Source organism: Cynara cardunculus (assembly GCF_001531365.2).
Source record: "Cynara cardunculus var. scolymus isolate 2C chromosome LG 1, CcrdV1, whole genome shotgun sequence".
NCBI classification, from domain to species: domain Eukaryota; kingdom Viridiplantae; phylum Streptophyta; class Magnoliopsida; order Asterales; family Asteraceae; genus Cynara; species Cynara cardunculus.
Window position 1 is genome coordinate 17,659,706 of NC_037528.1, and position 16,564 is coordinate 17,676,269.

The window sequence follows — 16,564 nt, forward strand, 5'->3', positions numbered from 1 at the left end:
ATTCAAACCCACGTAAACAAATACATTTAAAAGGTGTACCGATCTCATGGTTGTCTATAAAAATGTATGAAGTATATTTTTAGCACGTACAAACAACATAACAAAGGGCTTGATCTAACTTGGTTAAAACTTACCCATACAAGTATTTCTGTAACAAATAATCCCTTGCTTAAAACACGCATTTGCGACCAAGAAGAAAAACACAGGACCAAATGGTCTTTGTCCTAGCGGTATCGTAATCTCTGATCTTTCCTAGAAGGTCAGAGGTTCAAACCTCACCAAAGATGAGGAAGGTGTGTGAGTTTATTTGTTACATTTACCGTATATAAATATTATATACTTCAAAATAGAAAAAAGAACAGGGTAGGGTCTTGGAATTCAACCATCAGAACTTTTCAGGGACTTTGATGTTTTTGTTAATAGGTTAAGGGGATAAAGTGAAACATTTTGATTAAATAAATAAATACAGGAAATGCTCGATCTCTGAAGCTGTCTTTTCTCAAATTATAAAATCCGAAAAGAAAATATTTAGGAAAACTGTAAGCAACCGTCCTACGACTACTCAGGGCGGTTTTCACTAAGCACACTCTTCAACTCTATCTCTCCCCGTCGAACATCGCCTCTTTTCTCCGGTGAATGGTAAATTAATGTGCTTGTTGACAACGAGATCGTCCTGAAGTGTCTTGATCCGTGATTATTGGTGTTGATTTGAGAAATGTTTGTTAAAAAGCTAGTCGAAAAGGCTTCGTTGAAGAAGGTTAGTGTTGATCTCTGGCCCTTTTTGTTCGTTTTAGCTTTATCTGTTGCTTACCAAAACCTAGTCATTTTTCGATTCTCTGAGATGCTGTGTTCGTGATATGCTGAAGAGCTCTTGATTATACTGCCGATTTATCTTGATCTCCGATGATATATGTGGTTTAAGATTACCTGTTTTTGGTTTTAAACAGAGATCCATAGCTCTGTTCTTCCTCTGATCTCTGATCGATTACGGTTTCCTTTTGTTTGGATTTAATCTTTAAATTATGGAAGAGAGTGAAACATTTGAGTGTTAATTTGGGGAATGTCCTCAATGGATGAGGACATGAGGTTATAACATGTAATTGACGAGTAAATAACGACACATTTTACGGGATAAATATTAAGGTGCTGCATTGACGCGAAATCCCTATTCAATAAATTTTCAAATATTTTGGGGATATATATATATATATATTTATTTATATAGTTTTGCAAATAATAATAAAAACATTTATGCCAAAATTTTATATAAGCATTTGAATTTCGGAAAACTGGATTTCTAAAGATAGAAAATTTCGTAAATATTGGAATTTTACAAAACAAGTAATGTGAAAAAGAATAACCATAGAAGGGGAAAATGTCAACGCATTTGGTAAGAATTTGTTTCAAAGAGCAAGAATATATAATTTGTTGCCAAAATGATTTTACTTACCTTCCTTTAAGGTTGTCTCCATCCCGTAATAATATAAATAGCCACCTTATGACCAAAAGAGTCAAAGCATAAGTCTTTTCCTTTTATTTTTAATCTTTTTGAAAGAAAAAAGCATTTGTTATCTCCGCTTAATCCTCACCTGATCCACAAATAGGAAAAGTGATTTTTCCTATTGGATATTTTATTTTATCTCTCGCCAATAATTTAGCTCCCCACGTGTCAAGATATTAACAGCCACATCAATACTTTTGTTATTATTATTTGGTACTGTGATTTCTTGTCTTGGATCCAATTAGTCCATCAGATCCGGTCTGCTAGACCCACACAAATTGTACATCAACCTTAACTGGAGACTGGTTTATTTAATGACAATCCAAGTTATCTGAATGATGAATCATCATCACCTCCCATGTTTTCTTCATATTATAGTATCATAATATTATAAAAGCAGAAGCATTCACATACTTTACATGGTGATAGCATGATGGCTGCTAAATGCTAATGTTGATGTTCTTTATATAATTTTCAGGTTTTGATATTTTCTGATCTATTAAGGACTATACTAAAGAAAAATCTGCAAAAAAAGAGTTAAAACTTTTTTGCAAATTAAGATACAGAGAACTCAGAAAGCCTTTTTGCTTTATATGTCTGTTTGGTTCACATGAAGCTATAATATCAGGACCCTCCCCACTCAACGACCAAAACATAATTAATTGGGTTCCTTTACGGGCCAACCACTGGTCATCCATTTTAATCCGTGACCGGGGAATAAGAAAAGGTCACCGTGATGTAACCAGAAAACTTTTACAGGGTCATCCTTTTCTCGGCTTTATTTGTTTTCCGGATAACAATAAGAAACTTTCAAATGATCAATATATGATAAGGTCATAAACTGGGTTGTAACTGAAAGGAATTCTAAGTATCAGATCTAGTGTGCACTCTTCCTAAGCGGATGCAGTTTTCTTGTTTTTGTAATTTCGAAGTAAAATGCTCATTCATTTTGGGGTGACAAGTCTTATTATAAAGTCTGGTTGTATAAGATGAAATCTATAATAATTAGTGTTTAAGCAACGAATAATCAATGTAATTTTCTTGTATCAAGTTCACATACTGTTGCATTTCCTAGTGCAGAACAGCAGAAAGTTTTGTTAGTTCTCATCTAACTTGACTGGCACCATCCAGAAAGATAAATCAAATGGTTGCCAAATGATGGTTTGTACAAATGTCTATTCGAAGTTCTAATGGATGATTAGTTCCAGCTGTTAGATCAGAGTTTGAATCCAATTGGTTTGATATTGACCGGACCTTAATAGACTCTTAAGCCTGTGGCCATGCAATCTTAGCACTTCTTCCCTGATGAGAAGAAAACAAAACTAAATAATGGCTATAACTCTAATTTTGGCTGTTAGAAAACTCCTTGGTGCTGGCTTAACTCATAATCACCACTATCAATGCTTGTACTGCAGCCTGGAGGAAATTCAGATGGTTTAAAGTCTGACGAAGTAAATCCACGTCCCATTTTCCATTATGGCCTTCCGTCTGAATGCATATTGTTGGCTCATGATCCTATTCAGAAGATTCTTGCTCTGTCGACCATGTAAGCTTCTGTTACCCTTAATTTCGAATACTGTAGCTCTTCTTGCCACTTATGGTGTGCGGGTCTTGTTCATGTTGGCATAATAGGTGGGAAGTATCTATTTGTGGTTTATTAAGTTTAATTTAAAGACAAACAAAAGTAACACAAAAATTAGTAGAAATGATTCAACACCTATAATGCATGCAAGAAAATAAATATCATATAAAGCTTGAACCAAGGCCTATGTTCTTTATGGTAAAGATCCAAGGCCTTTGTTGGAATGATGTCTTTAAGGCTTTTATTCACCCCCAGCAGATGCTTTTCGGCTTGATGTGAATAACCTCCCAAGATATAAGGGTTCTATGAATACTTAAAGGAAGTACACTAATTAATCATCAGGCGAACCAAACTAAAGCCAAACTCTCTTATGCAGATGAAAGTATTCTGTTGTGCTTGTCTCGTGTTCCACTCGTATGCCTATTTGTAAGATTGAACCCGATTGAAAATCAATACCAAAATGGGAACTCTGATGCCTTATTTATATAGGTTGTGGTGCCTTTAGGAAAAGATAAATCCAATGGATTTCCTTAAAATGATATGACTTTTGTCTTAGATTTTCTACGGAAAGACATGCTTGTTTATGATGTTTCACATATATGATAAATCCATTAAATATTGAAGGAAAAGACAACTTTCCATTAGTCTCATTAAGTATTTAATCTCAAACTTGAGGGGTTATGAATCAATTTATTTTTGTTAAATAAACTTTTACTAAAAATATAGAAATCACTAGACCAGTTTTGCTACTTTAGCACAACTATGTGATGGCAGATCTTGCATCTGATAATCGAGTGTCATTCCTTGGTATTTCATGTTCTCCAAAGAGGATAGTGTTGCTTATACATTTGGCTTCCTTGGTCTTTTATAGAAGTATACTTCAAGAAATAAACACTATCAAAGTACCAATGGACTTGTACATTGACTGTTCTTACCATTCATCCAATGTCTGATGGATTTTTTGATTACAATTTAGAGATGGTCGTATTAAGTTATTTGGACAAGATAACACTCAAGCTGTAATGGAATCTCCCGAGGCAGTACCAAGTAAATTTTTGCAGGTATGTCGTCTTCTAGATTTCCTTGTAACTTACCATGATGCTCTTTGCATCAGCTCATAAGATTCGTGATGAGGATTTATTTACTGACTTCTTGTAATCTAATTTTACTGTTGTCCTCTTTCTTCCAGTTCATTCATAACCAACAGTTTCTTATAAACATTAATGCAAAAGATCATATTGAGGTAAGCCCCTTGGGTCTAAATCAATGCAATTCAACCCCCTCTCATTTTTGACTGATAGTTTCCATTAACGGAGGCATACTTCTCGCTGATATGCTAAATCATCAAGTAATGTGAGATCATACCTGCTATTGTATATACATAGGTTTGGGACATAGACATGAAGTCGTTAGTTCATGTGCATATATATAAGGATGAAATTACATCGTTTACCGTCCTCCAACGTACCTTTTACATGTAAGTGTTTCTCAATTCATAAGGGTGTTAGCAATTGTACAACTACAAGTTTTTTTGGGTTACAGTGTTTATGTCCTCAACAGGTATGTTGGAGACTCATTTGGTAATGTTTCGGTTCTGAAGTTTGACAAGGAACCATGTAATATATTACAAATGAAATACCGAATTCCTTTTTCAGCATCTCATGGTGAGCCACCTTTTTTTTGCAAGAATGAAATCTTACTACATGCACTTCTTGTTTACATAGAACAACTGCAGTGGTCACAATACATAGGGGTGTTTAGCGATTGTACTATAAGTTTTTCGGAACAACTACAGTTCTCACAATGGCCTTGCCTTCAACTCCAAAATTCAAGTGTGACCAGGGTCTCACACACATACTATGATTGAAGTTTCTGTTTTCATCATTGTGCTTAGCTTCACTTCCTTTCGTAATTTTCCCTTTGAATTTTTTATGGCCTACTATTTCTTTTGTTTCTGTTGCCGAGCTTTATCTTGAAGTACTTGCAAATATGTTCTTTTACTTTCAGCCATCATAATGATATGATAAATTATACAGGAGCCTTTGGTCATGAACATTTATTCATTGATGGTAATAGCTTCATTTTTATGTTGTCTTCATCGGCATTCATAGTTTTCTTCATCTTGCTTCACATATTATTTAACTGCATATGCACCCATTTCCACACTTTTAATTTGTAAAAATCGATCTGTAGTTTCCCAATGTTCAGACATGATTTTAAAATTCATAATCCAGCTCCCCTGTCAATTACTGTAACCTTATTGCCCTTGTTGTGCAAAACAAATGGTGGGCATTAGTATTAATAGCTTAGTCACAAGGCCTACATGGTAGAGGGTAGTGCATCTTTTTTAAATTTTCATTGTTAGTCTGAGAGTCTCTGAATTTCAGTTCAGCTTCATTAATAATAATTTTTTCTCTTCATGATGCTTGCTTTTTGTGAGGATGCATATTTTTTTATATCTGTACTTCATCGGGTTTTGCTGTTACCTCACCACAGTAGATTATTAGGAGTAAGCATATGGATTTTGGCATGCACCACCATATATTGCAGCATAGGCCTTCAATCTGGTGTTCAGTAAGGACTGGTAAAATCAGTACTTAATAATTGAATCAATTTCTGTACATCAATGGTGTAAAAATATGTATGCAGGCTTCTTTTAACTAAACATGGTCCATTTATTAAAAACGAGTATACATAATTCTCCTAAATAATTCACAGTTGGACAAATATCAAGTTTTATACATCTTTTGTGTAGAAAAAGAAGATTAGACTGATGTTGTATTAACAGTTTTTTTCTTGGTAATTAATGATTGATGTGTTTGCAACTGTAATTTTAAGTCGATCAAGTTCTTTAAGAAACTGTGAATATCAGCATTTTTAATGTCATTTTTTCATCCAGCTTCATATGCCGTTTACTTGTAAATTAACCATGCCTTCAATGAATTATCTGCTTGCAAAAATGATGCGCATCAACTGGCAATTGACATGATGATGATTTTTTAAATCCATATTGTTATTGCCGATGTTGAGTAACTTTGATTTTCTCTTCCATATTCCATGATGTAAGTCAATAACTCAGACAAATTGAAAGAATATCAAGTATCAACTAATAGATATTGATAATAATGTGCTAAAATCACGTGGATAAAATTGGAAAATGTGTTGAAATATGTGTTTTTCTAGTGTCTAGTCAGGTCTTATTTTATGAATTTAATTCCTTCATTGAGCAGTTAACCTTTTTAGGTAATTCAAGGGAGGATCTCAGTGATGCTGCTGTTATGTATATACTGCCTCAACCAGGCGCTGAAAGTAAGAGGTGATTTCCGTTATAAGTTTTCCTTCTAAACATAACCTCAAGAAACAGATAGTGGGGCTCCCAATCTTGAATCTCTGGGGTCATACTCTAGTTTACGGAAAGCTGCCTACACTTTGCTTTGCTTACTGGTCCCACACAGGAGTATTTGCTGGGGCATTTGGTTAATTGGTTTCTGTTAACAGTTCCTTTACATTTCATCTATTATTTTTGGTTAGTAAAAACTGAATAGCATGTGAACATATGCTGTACAGTCACTTAAAAGTTGTATTGTTGCACTGCAATTTGTACACTTTCGTTCCCTTAGAATCATTCAAACCTTATATTATGTGTCATTTCTCAATGCAGGATACTTATAATTTATATAGATGGATCTGTTACATTATGGGCAATTCAAGATAGCAAAGCCATCTTTACAACTGGAGGAACTTTGATGCACTCACTAAATCATGACACTAAAAAAGTGACAGCTGCATGCTGGGTTTGTCCCTTTGGAAGCAAAGTAGTAATTGGATACAGCAATGGAGAACTTCTAATCTGGAGTATTCCACACACCATAGACTCAAAAACTGAACTTGCAACTGATAAGGAATTAGGTGGCGCCCAAAGTGCTCCTCTATTCAAACTAAATCTTGGGTATAAGCTAGACAAAGTCCCTATAGCCAGATTGAAATGGGCTTATGCTGACGGGAAAGCAAGTCGACTATATGTTCTAGGCTCTGCCGACTTTTCATCTGCAAACTTGTTACAGGTACTAATGCACGATTGCTTCTATGTTGATTGACTTTCATTCTACTTATGTCATTGGGGCAAAGAGGACAAACTGATTCATAGCCTTATGGCACAGTATATAACCATATGTTCGTGGATATTTTGGTTCAAACAATGTGGCAAATATCTGTGAAGTTGATATCATGTGACAGATCTTCCTTTGGAAAATTCCAAGTTGAGTGTGCACATAAAGGATAAAACCATAAACTAGTAGATATGTGGGGTGATAATTGCTGTTTGTTTTCTTTTTCCATTTTTGCAATATAGTGATGTGGGTTGCTGAGTCAGTTTCCAGAATACGTCAGTTTAAGAACCTTTGTTTTGGGTTAGTTGGGGTTTAAGAACTTCATTTTTGCTGATAAAATTGCTTGATCCTGTGTGACAGGTTATTATAATAAACGAACAGATTGAATCTCGCACTAATAAACTGGGAATTGCTTCCCCTGAGCCATGTGTTGACATGGAGATTGTTTCGTCCTATAGTGAACAGAGCAAACATAAAGAAGATTGCTTTCTTGTGCTTGGCAAGTCAGGCCATGTTTATGTGTATGATGATTTTTCAATTGAAAAATACCTAATTCAGGCCCAATCTAGGTCGCCACCATCACTTCCAAAAGAGGTAAAGGTGAGACTACCATATGCTGACCCAAGCATCACTGTAGCGAAGTTCATCACTGACAATCCATGCTTGTTGTCTTCTGCTGATGAGGTAATATGAAGTTTTCATATTCATCAACTGCCTTTATTTATCTGCAAAACCATTTTCTTATAAAAGAAGCAAACAGAAAATCATATATGTATCGTCATTCTCAGCAGTTATCAGATATTTATATACTGTTTGGTTTTCACAGGAGTACATATTGCTGTCAAAAAAGATCCCTTCGCTTTTTTCATTTGAGGCTAAGCAAAAAGATGGATCTCCATCAACCACTTTTAGCAGTTTTTCAAATTTTAAAAACATATATATAACAGGACACAGCAATGGAGCCATAAACTTTTGGGATGCATCATCTCCACTTCTTCTTCCAATTGTATCATTTAATCAACAGGTAACTTTTGAAACTATATGTATTGCATGGTTGTGTCTTTTTTCTTGAAAGAAGTGAAGATTTCAATTAATCACCATTCCTCTTTGTATCGAACTTATCCGCAGAGACCCTTTCCTTGTTATTTCATATATTTAACTTGTATTTTCCTTGAAGAAAGCAAGTGAACCATCATTCATGAAATGATTTGTACTAAAATACAACAGATGGTAGATAAAAGAAACTAACTTTTTGTATTGCCGCATTCTAACAGCATCCTGCAGCATTTGGATTGTACATGAAAATCATCTTTATCCTCTTTGGTTTTGTTTTCTATTGTTTTTATCCTACTCACTTCCAACTATGCAGAGTGAGGATGATCAGTCTGTAAGTACTGTACCCCTGACTGCGTTATGTTATGATATGGAAGCACGACTTCTCATATCTGGAGATCAAAATGGAACAGTAAGTGTATCTCTTGTCAGATGGTAGGAGTATGCTACATTTCTGTTTGAATTGCATGGTTTAAAGTATGATGTGTTATGCTGCAGGTTAGAATTTTCAAATTTAAGCCTGAGCCATATTCCACAGAGAGCGGTTTTTTGTCCTTACAAGGTACTGACTTTATATTGGCAGCTCGAATATGGATAGCTGGATACAAATGTTCCTACTTGTGCTTCATCCAAGCATATTCCACACAAATACCAATTATAGATGACTACATAATGTATGCATGTAGTGCCTACATCTCGTTTTAACTATAGTTAGTTATAGGAATAGTAAGAGGTTACATTTCTTTCTTGTCTTCAGCAAATCCGCATCCACCATCCTTAGCTATTAAATGAAATTCGGAACTATCTGAATGCTTTATGGCATTCTGCACTGATGATGTTATGTCTTTCTAAAATGTGACTACTGATACCAGGAAGTTCAAAGAAAGGAAGCAACATCATTCAAAATGTTAAACTTGTGAAGGTTAATGGAGCAGTGCTTTCAATAAGTACAAGCCATGACTCTAAGCATATTGCTGTTGGGTCGGATCAAGGATATGTAAGATATCGTTTTTCCTTTTGTTCTTTTCTTCCATTCCAACTTTTACTCCTTCCAAAGTTATAGTTTATCGGACTACTTTCACTCATGAGCTTACTTTAATGGGATGCATACCATCCCTTAAATTTAATAGGCTTTACATTCTCAATCTTTAGTTACATAAAGAAAGTAGTCATTCTGTTTCATTTGTCAGTCTTCTAGGGGTTAGAGATTGGGTTAGAAAGTGTTATAACAATCTCGTAAATCCAACAAAAATTAATAGACAACTGAACATAGAATTACATGGAAACCCTTGTGGTGTAAAACCATTGGGAGAGTAATGAGAAATATGGACATCAGAAAACTTGCAGGAAAGAAAACCCTAACCCCTAACAAATTGATCCACTCTTCCAATCAGCCAAAAGAATGAACAGCTCACCCAATTTCCAGAAGTGAGTTGATATCGAATGTTACAATACATGAGCCAAAAGGGGGACTGGGCTAAACCACAGTGGGTAACTGAACTTAGGATTAGTGTCTGGTTCCCAACTTGGGTCCCTTCGTTAATCAACACTAAATCTCCTGATTAGATTGAACATTTTAGCTCAGATTGGGTCAGATCATAAAGTGGTTTGTGAGAAGAATTAGAGACAAGAGTGTTGTATCTGAACAATGCTTAATGAACATGCAAGCCTGAGAGTTGTGGCAATGCTTGATACTCATCAACTTGCTCAGGAATGTGCTAGTGAATATCCCAAAGTGAAATGCATGTTCACCTAATATGGTATTTAATTAGAGGGTCCATCATCTGATATCCAACTCAACCAACACTTTTAACGTCCGACAACTTGGCCAAGCCTTTATAATGTTGACTGATCACTATCATACAATTATAGTTATTTTCTTTGTTAGTAGGGCACTACTCAGGGTGTATTTGCAGTTTTCTACTAAAGCCATGAGGAATTCTGAGAGCCATTATATTGTAAAACTACTGATGCAGGTTTCAGTAATTGATATGGGAGGACCAACTTTACTATATGAGAGACATATAGCAAGTGAGCTGTCTACGGCTGTCATCTCTCTGCAATTTGGGATGTGTAGCTTGCATGGCTTTGAGAAGAGTGTCCTAGTGGCGGCAACAAAGGATTCGTCGGCTTGGGCACTTGAGAGTGAAACAGGAAATATACTCAACACTGGATCAGTCCATCCCAAAAAACCTTCTAAAGCTTTGTTCATCCAAATGTTGGGTAGTAAATCACACTTTCTATTTTGAGGTTTATATTATTGAATTCCTTTTATTGGTACCATTGGACAAAAGGCCTTCTTCTGTAAAGCTTTATCCTCCTAAAGGTTACAAATGTGGCATACGGAAATATAACCGATATATACTATGCAGATGAGCAGGGTGCATCTGGCAGGGGATCTAATGCATCTAGACGTGTAGACTTGCACAAAGGCAATTCCTTTGATGATGGCATAGTAAAAGACTTATTGCTACTATGCTCTGAGAAAGCTGCTTACGTCTATTCACTTCCACATGTGGTTCAGGTTAGAAGTAATTTACTTTATTGACATCAGTAATACTCATTTGTAAATATATGTCGTACCACCGGTTTACTTTCTTTCAGGGTGTGAAGAAGGTTTGCTACAAAAAGAAATTCACTTCCTCAATTTGTTGCTGGGCTTCAACATTTTCTGATACGGGCCTTGTACTTGTTTTTACTAATGGAAAAATTGAAATCAGGTGATCTTTTCTTCACGTTCAGATTATGATTTATTCCAAAATAAAAAGCAAGTGTTGGTGAATAGATCTTAATTCGTCTAAAGACGATGATTTTGCCTAAAGGGAAGAGACTTATTTTCATTTATTTTTAGGCTGGGGATAGGGAGAAATGGTGCAAGTTATTTTGAGGATTGTTCAACATTTAGTATGCAACAAAATCATCTCCCAAGAAATTTAGTCACCAAAGAAAATGTGAAATTCAGATCTAGCTCCATTTCTCCAAATGCCACAGAATGGTTAAACTAAAACATTTGTGCTAGAACTTAATTGCCTATATAACTGCAATTTCAGATCCCTGCCAGAATTATCCCTTTTGAAGGCAACATCAATAAGAGGTCTTGCATTTTCAACTTCAAAACCAAATTCCCTACCTGATAATTCAATTTGTGCTTCACAAAATGGTGATCTCATCATGGTAATACCCTTTTGATTTTAGAAATACCAGCCATCTACCTGTATAAAATAGCATGAAAATCGTGTCAGATTTAATGCATATCAGAATTTCTCAAATACAGGTGAATGGTGATCGGGAAGTTGTTATGGTTTCAGTTTTACATCAAAGGGAAATCTTCAGGTAATAAATAAAATCACATGGAGATGAATCGGTTCCTTATATCTCGTTGTCTACAATCTCGAATACAACTATGGAAGAGTAATAAACCATACTCATTTCTCATCCTTTCATGGCAATGCTTTCATTTCTCTTAGGCATCTAGACTCAGCAACCCAAGTTTATAACAGGGATCTAATAGTTCCTCAAGGGATTCAATCAGAGCATGTCATCCACAAAGAGAAAAAAAAGGTTATCAGTGGAAATATAAACTCTTAAAGCTCCAAATTTGTCTGATTAGTATGATACTGATATTTCTACCTATCATATGCAACAGGGAATCTTTAGTTCTATGATTAAAGGAAGCAAACCAAAGAATGAGCCAGAAACAGAACCAGAGTCTGCTAGAGAAAGCTTTGAAGAACTGTCAACATTATTTTCCGTTACTAACTTCCCAATGGAGAGTGAAACCCGAGAAAATCTCCCAACAGATGAAGATGATGTTGAACTGGATATAGGTTTGACCTTTGTACATTCCTCGACTTTTTCATTTGGCACATTATCATCCCACATTCGTTAGACCTGATGGTTTTTTGTTCCAATGTCATTCGTAATAAGAATGATGGTTTAGCTATTAAACAACATTCTACATCTTTACATATTTGCTTCTAGACGATATTGACATTGACGATCCAGAAGTGAAACCAAAAGGAAATACCATGATGGCAGCGCTTAACAAACAAAAGCTTACAAGCAAATTTCAAGCATTCAAAGGTCCGGTCAACTTATCTTAAACGCCATCCACAATCATCATCTTTTATCCGTTTTTGTCAGTTAGGATCTTGATGTAAATGATTGATCTAGGTAAATTGAAAGAGATGAACGTCAAAAAGGAGAAAGTGCAAACAAAGGAAGAGCCACGAGATGAGAAGACTGGTTCTGTAGACCAAATCAAGAAAAAATATGGATTTAGCTTGACTGGCGTAAGTATCCATTCTCCTTAGATTCTATGGTCTTTTCTTTGCTCTCACCGTACTTTTCCATATGTGCACATTACATTACACTATCTGCATACATCCAACCATCCCCACACCATAGCTCTGTATGGGATATACTGGTTCGTTTGGTTTGTCTACAAACCCGCCTTCATCTGTAACTAACCTCTCTCCCCAATACCTCATGAAACCTTGGACAAAGAAAGAAAACATCCTGCTGATTATCGTATTTCAAATTCAAGACTTTTGGACGATGCTTTATTATCTGGTTGGGTCAATCCAACTTGTAGGCTTTGACTTGCTGAATGTTGGAAAGTCGTAAAGTGATGTATAAAGTTAAGAACTACGTTAGTTGCATATAAAAATTGTATACATATTGATTCTTTTGTGTTGACATTGCAGGACACAAGTGCAGCTAAAATGGCACAAAACAAGCTGAGTGAGAACATAAGAAAACTAAAGGTAGTTTATAAGAAAAAATGTATATATTAGTGTCAACTTTTGATTTTAAGAAAATCAAATTCACATTGATGCTAATAATTTAAAGCAAGAAATATTTTGTTACTTCATTCGGCCAACGATTCTCAAGAACCAACTTATCTGACTCTTAAAAGTCAAAGCAGATGCTGATCCTGATCGAAATATTGTGATTTGGGCAGGGAATCAACTTGAAGACAGCAGAAATGCAAGACAACGCACAGACATTCTCTTCGATGGCAAAAGAGGTGCTGCGAACTGCTGAAAATGATCGGCGAACCTCATGATCGTCGAACCTCATGATCGTCATATATGTAGAGTCAGAAATAAAAGATTTTTGGTTGAATTATATATTGGAGGTGAAGGTGTATAGAGATCACATTGTTTTCCTTTTTGTTGGTACCATTTGACATGTAATTTTTGGAGAAAACGATAACTACATTATGTATTCCGGTTAAAAGCCTCATTGTGTGTATATGATCGCATTGTTAATTGGTGACTCAATATCTTATGGGTTTTTCGGATAGTCTACTAAATTTGGGCGTGGATACGAGCACACAGTTTATTCTCTTCGTGGCCTCGTAAAACATGCTTTTTAGAGGCAACAGGTTTTTGGGGAGAACACTGTTCACGGCTTTTCAAAAAGTTACTTTTGAGCAGATTTTCTTTTCTCTATTTTAAGGGATTCTGTCCCTTTTTGAAATCACATTTCTTGGACCACGAAAATCTGGTCATCTTTACTTGGAAGACTCATCTTTGCCAACTACAACTTTCATCGTTTTTAATTCTTCAAGCTTACATTCCATTTATCTCTTTTGAGTGTTTTCTCAAAACAGATCTGATAGGATAAATTCTCAAAAACATATCACCCACTTTATCATTTCTATCTCCAAATACACACATTCACCATAGTTGTGATTCTACTCCTTCTAGAACATTGTAATCTTCATTTTACACTAGTAGATTTCTCTCGGTGGTCTCCTTGACCCGTGGTTTTCTCCCGATTTGGTTTTCACGTAAATCCGTCTGTTGTCTTTTAACTCTTATCTCTTTACTTTGTGTGGGATGCATATTTAGTAGGTGAATCATCATATTTGTATGTTTTGGGAACTTTGTCGTATACTAAGAACACGCTTGAGTGCTCAAACTAGAGATTCATCGGATCACTAACTTATCCTTGTTTACTTTGGTTAAACTCTTTAATTTGAGATTAAGTCGGCATTATCTCCTTCCCATTTTACTTAAAATAAACTTAACATTTATCAACTTTTTTAATGAAATATGTATTTAAAATAAACTTATTTTAACAATTATGTTACATAAATTATTTTAATAAATATTTTGTTTGATCCAATCAAATATTATATATTTATGTTTGCTTATCCGTTTAGGCGTATACAGGCAAATGCAAATGTTTTTGGGAATCTCGATTCAAATCTAATGGATTTAGATGGATATAATCCGATCATCCATTGAATATTGGATTTTGTCATCTGAACCGATACAATAATTCATTGGACATCCGATGGATGATGTAATCGAATGGTTCTATCTATTAGATATTACTATATCAGATTGGATCCATCCAATATTTTGATTCAATTTTCAACCAATTAATCCACCATTTCAACCAAACTTTCATATATTTTCCTAATTTCTTAAAGAACATTACGTAAGAAGATAAATTAAAAACAATATCGTAAAATATTATTTAGTATATATGTTTATTAATTGGATGATAGTTTTGATGATAATTGGATGATAGTTAGATTTGATCGGTTCGGTTTTATTGGATGATAGTTAGATTTGATCGGTTCGGTTTTATTGGATTCTAGACTGTCATTTAAGAACCGATCAATCCAATTTGAATGTTGAAATTTTAGATCCAATCCAATCGTAATTGGATATTCAATCATGATCGATCGGTTGTAAATTGGATCGGATGACTTTCTGAACCCAACTTGAAATGTTTCGATACTTGAGAGCATGGTCATCACATGGCATTTTAGTAATGCTTGATTGTAAAATACATATGGCACCTCAGAATTACCCAAGCCTCGTCATCATTTAGGGTATGTTTGGTGTCCAGACATGATAGGACAGCATACGACAAGACATGACAGAACAACTATTCAACATTTGATAAGACAAAACTGAATAATTAAAGGACCAGTTTACCTTTAATGACATTTTTTGATTAATTTATGTAATTTATTAAATTATAATAAAATAATTATTTTTTATAACAAAATATATTATTAGAAAGTTTTTTTCAAAAAAATTAAAATGACACCAAAATAAAAAGTTTATGTAATTTCTAATATTTATTTTGTCCCTTTTATAGCATTACTTATTATTATATAATAAATTACATAAATTAATAAAAATATAAAACCTGTATAAAAACAATATTTTAAGAACAATAAAATGAAATTTAAAAAAAACATAAAATACAATAAATAAAATTTAAAGAATGAATCAAATGTAAAGTTGAGACTTATTTGATGTTTTAAAAGAAAATTAAGTTTTTTTTTTGAGGTCATATTGGTAAAATATAAGTTTGTTCCATGTGATAGGGATGGAACAGGCCTGTTCCACTCTATTTTTGACTGTTCCAAATCTTGCTAAACGTGGAACAAAGATCTCTTATTCTATTTTATCCTGACCTACCAAAAACAGCCTTACAGATCTTAAATTGTTTGCAAGGTTTGCTTTTGGACAAAAAAACAAATGTTTTGAAAGTTCGTTATTCAATAAAAATTAACCAAAAGTTGGTTTCGTTTGGATACAATTTGACCTAACAATAGACTGCTGCAAATTTCATTTTGCAGATCTGGGAGGTGGTTTCTATGATAAACAAACTGAATACACTTTTTATAAGTTCACCGGGATTCATAGGAGCATAGTTGTCTGGGGAAAAAAACGGTTAAACCAACTTGTCTGTCAACTCGGTATATATTCGATCTTTCATGGCATCTCTGTTGCTCGTCGTTAGAGTAAACACAGCCGCCCCTGGATGATTTTTCAACCTCGCCACTGCACAAAAACACTGCCCCTGGATGATTTCTTCCTCATTTGAAACATTTCTTTTAAATTATGAGTCAAGTCACAGGAGTGTGTAAGTTGGTGCTATGAATTCAGACTATTTTCTTGTACCAAAGAAAATAAAAGGAAAAACAAAAAACAACTGCCAATATACCTGCAGGAATATCTCGACCAGCTTTTGGAATCGGGATGGTAGCTAGAAAGGGTTTGTTAGACTCCAAAACTCGCAAGACTGCGGGGAAGAACAAAGAACTAAACAGCTCCATCTTACCAACTTCATCAATCACGAAGAGATCTGTGTCTTCTTTGATCTGGAAATGAAACGACGATCAACTTCCTACTGCATTAGATATACCGAGAAATGAATATATTTTCATGTCAAAGTGTCAAACATATTAAAAAGCAGTTGCTAATGAGTTTGTGGTATTTATAAGTTCTCACTTAGACATTTGGCAAATCAGTTTTTGAGGTGGAATTCATCCATTTGACCATA

The 16,564-nt window shown here is 34.7% G+C and overlaps 1 protein-coding gene across 1 annotated transcript; it reads left to right on the plus strand.

Annotated features, from left to right (window-relative positions):
• Positions 1 to 533: 533 nt before the first annotated feature.
• Positions 534 to 13,530, plus strand: LOC112525245. Its single transcript, XM_025135287.1, has 24 exons — positions 534 to 757; positions 2,917 to 3,047; positions 4,060 to 4,144; positions 4,273 to 4,326; positions 4,469 to 4,560; positions 4,644 to 4,747; positions 6,327 to 6,399; positions 6,745 to 7,147; positions 7,553 to 7,876; positions 8,019 to 8,216; positions 8,562 to 8,657; positions 8,744 to 8,807; positions 9,118 to 9,242; positions 10,222 to 10,468; positions 10,618 to 10,769; positions 10,850 to 10,965; positions 11,296 to 11,419; positions 11,520 to 11,578; positions 11,713 to 11,806; positions 11,892 to 12,072; positions 12,227 to 12,328; positions 12,419 to 12,537; positions 12,952 to 13,011; positions 13,209 to 13,530. The coding sequence occupies exons 1-24, from the start codon at positions 716 to 718 to the stop codon at positions 13,311 to 13,313; spliced, it is 3,150 nt and encodes a 1,049-aa protein (XP_024991055.1). The 5' UTR covers positions 534 to 715; the 3' UTR covers positions 13,314 to 13,530.
• The last annotated feature ends 3,034 nt before the right edge of the window (positions 13,531 to 16,564 follow it).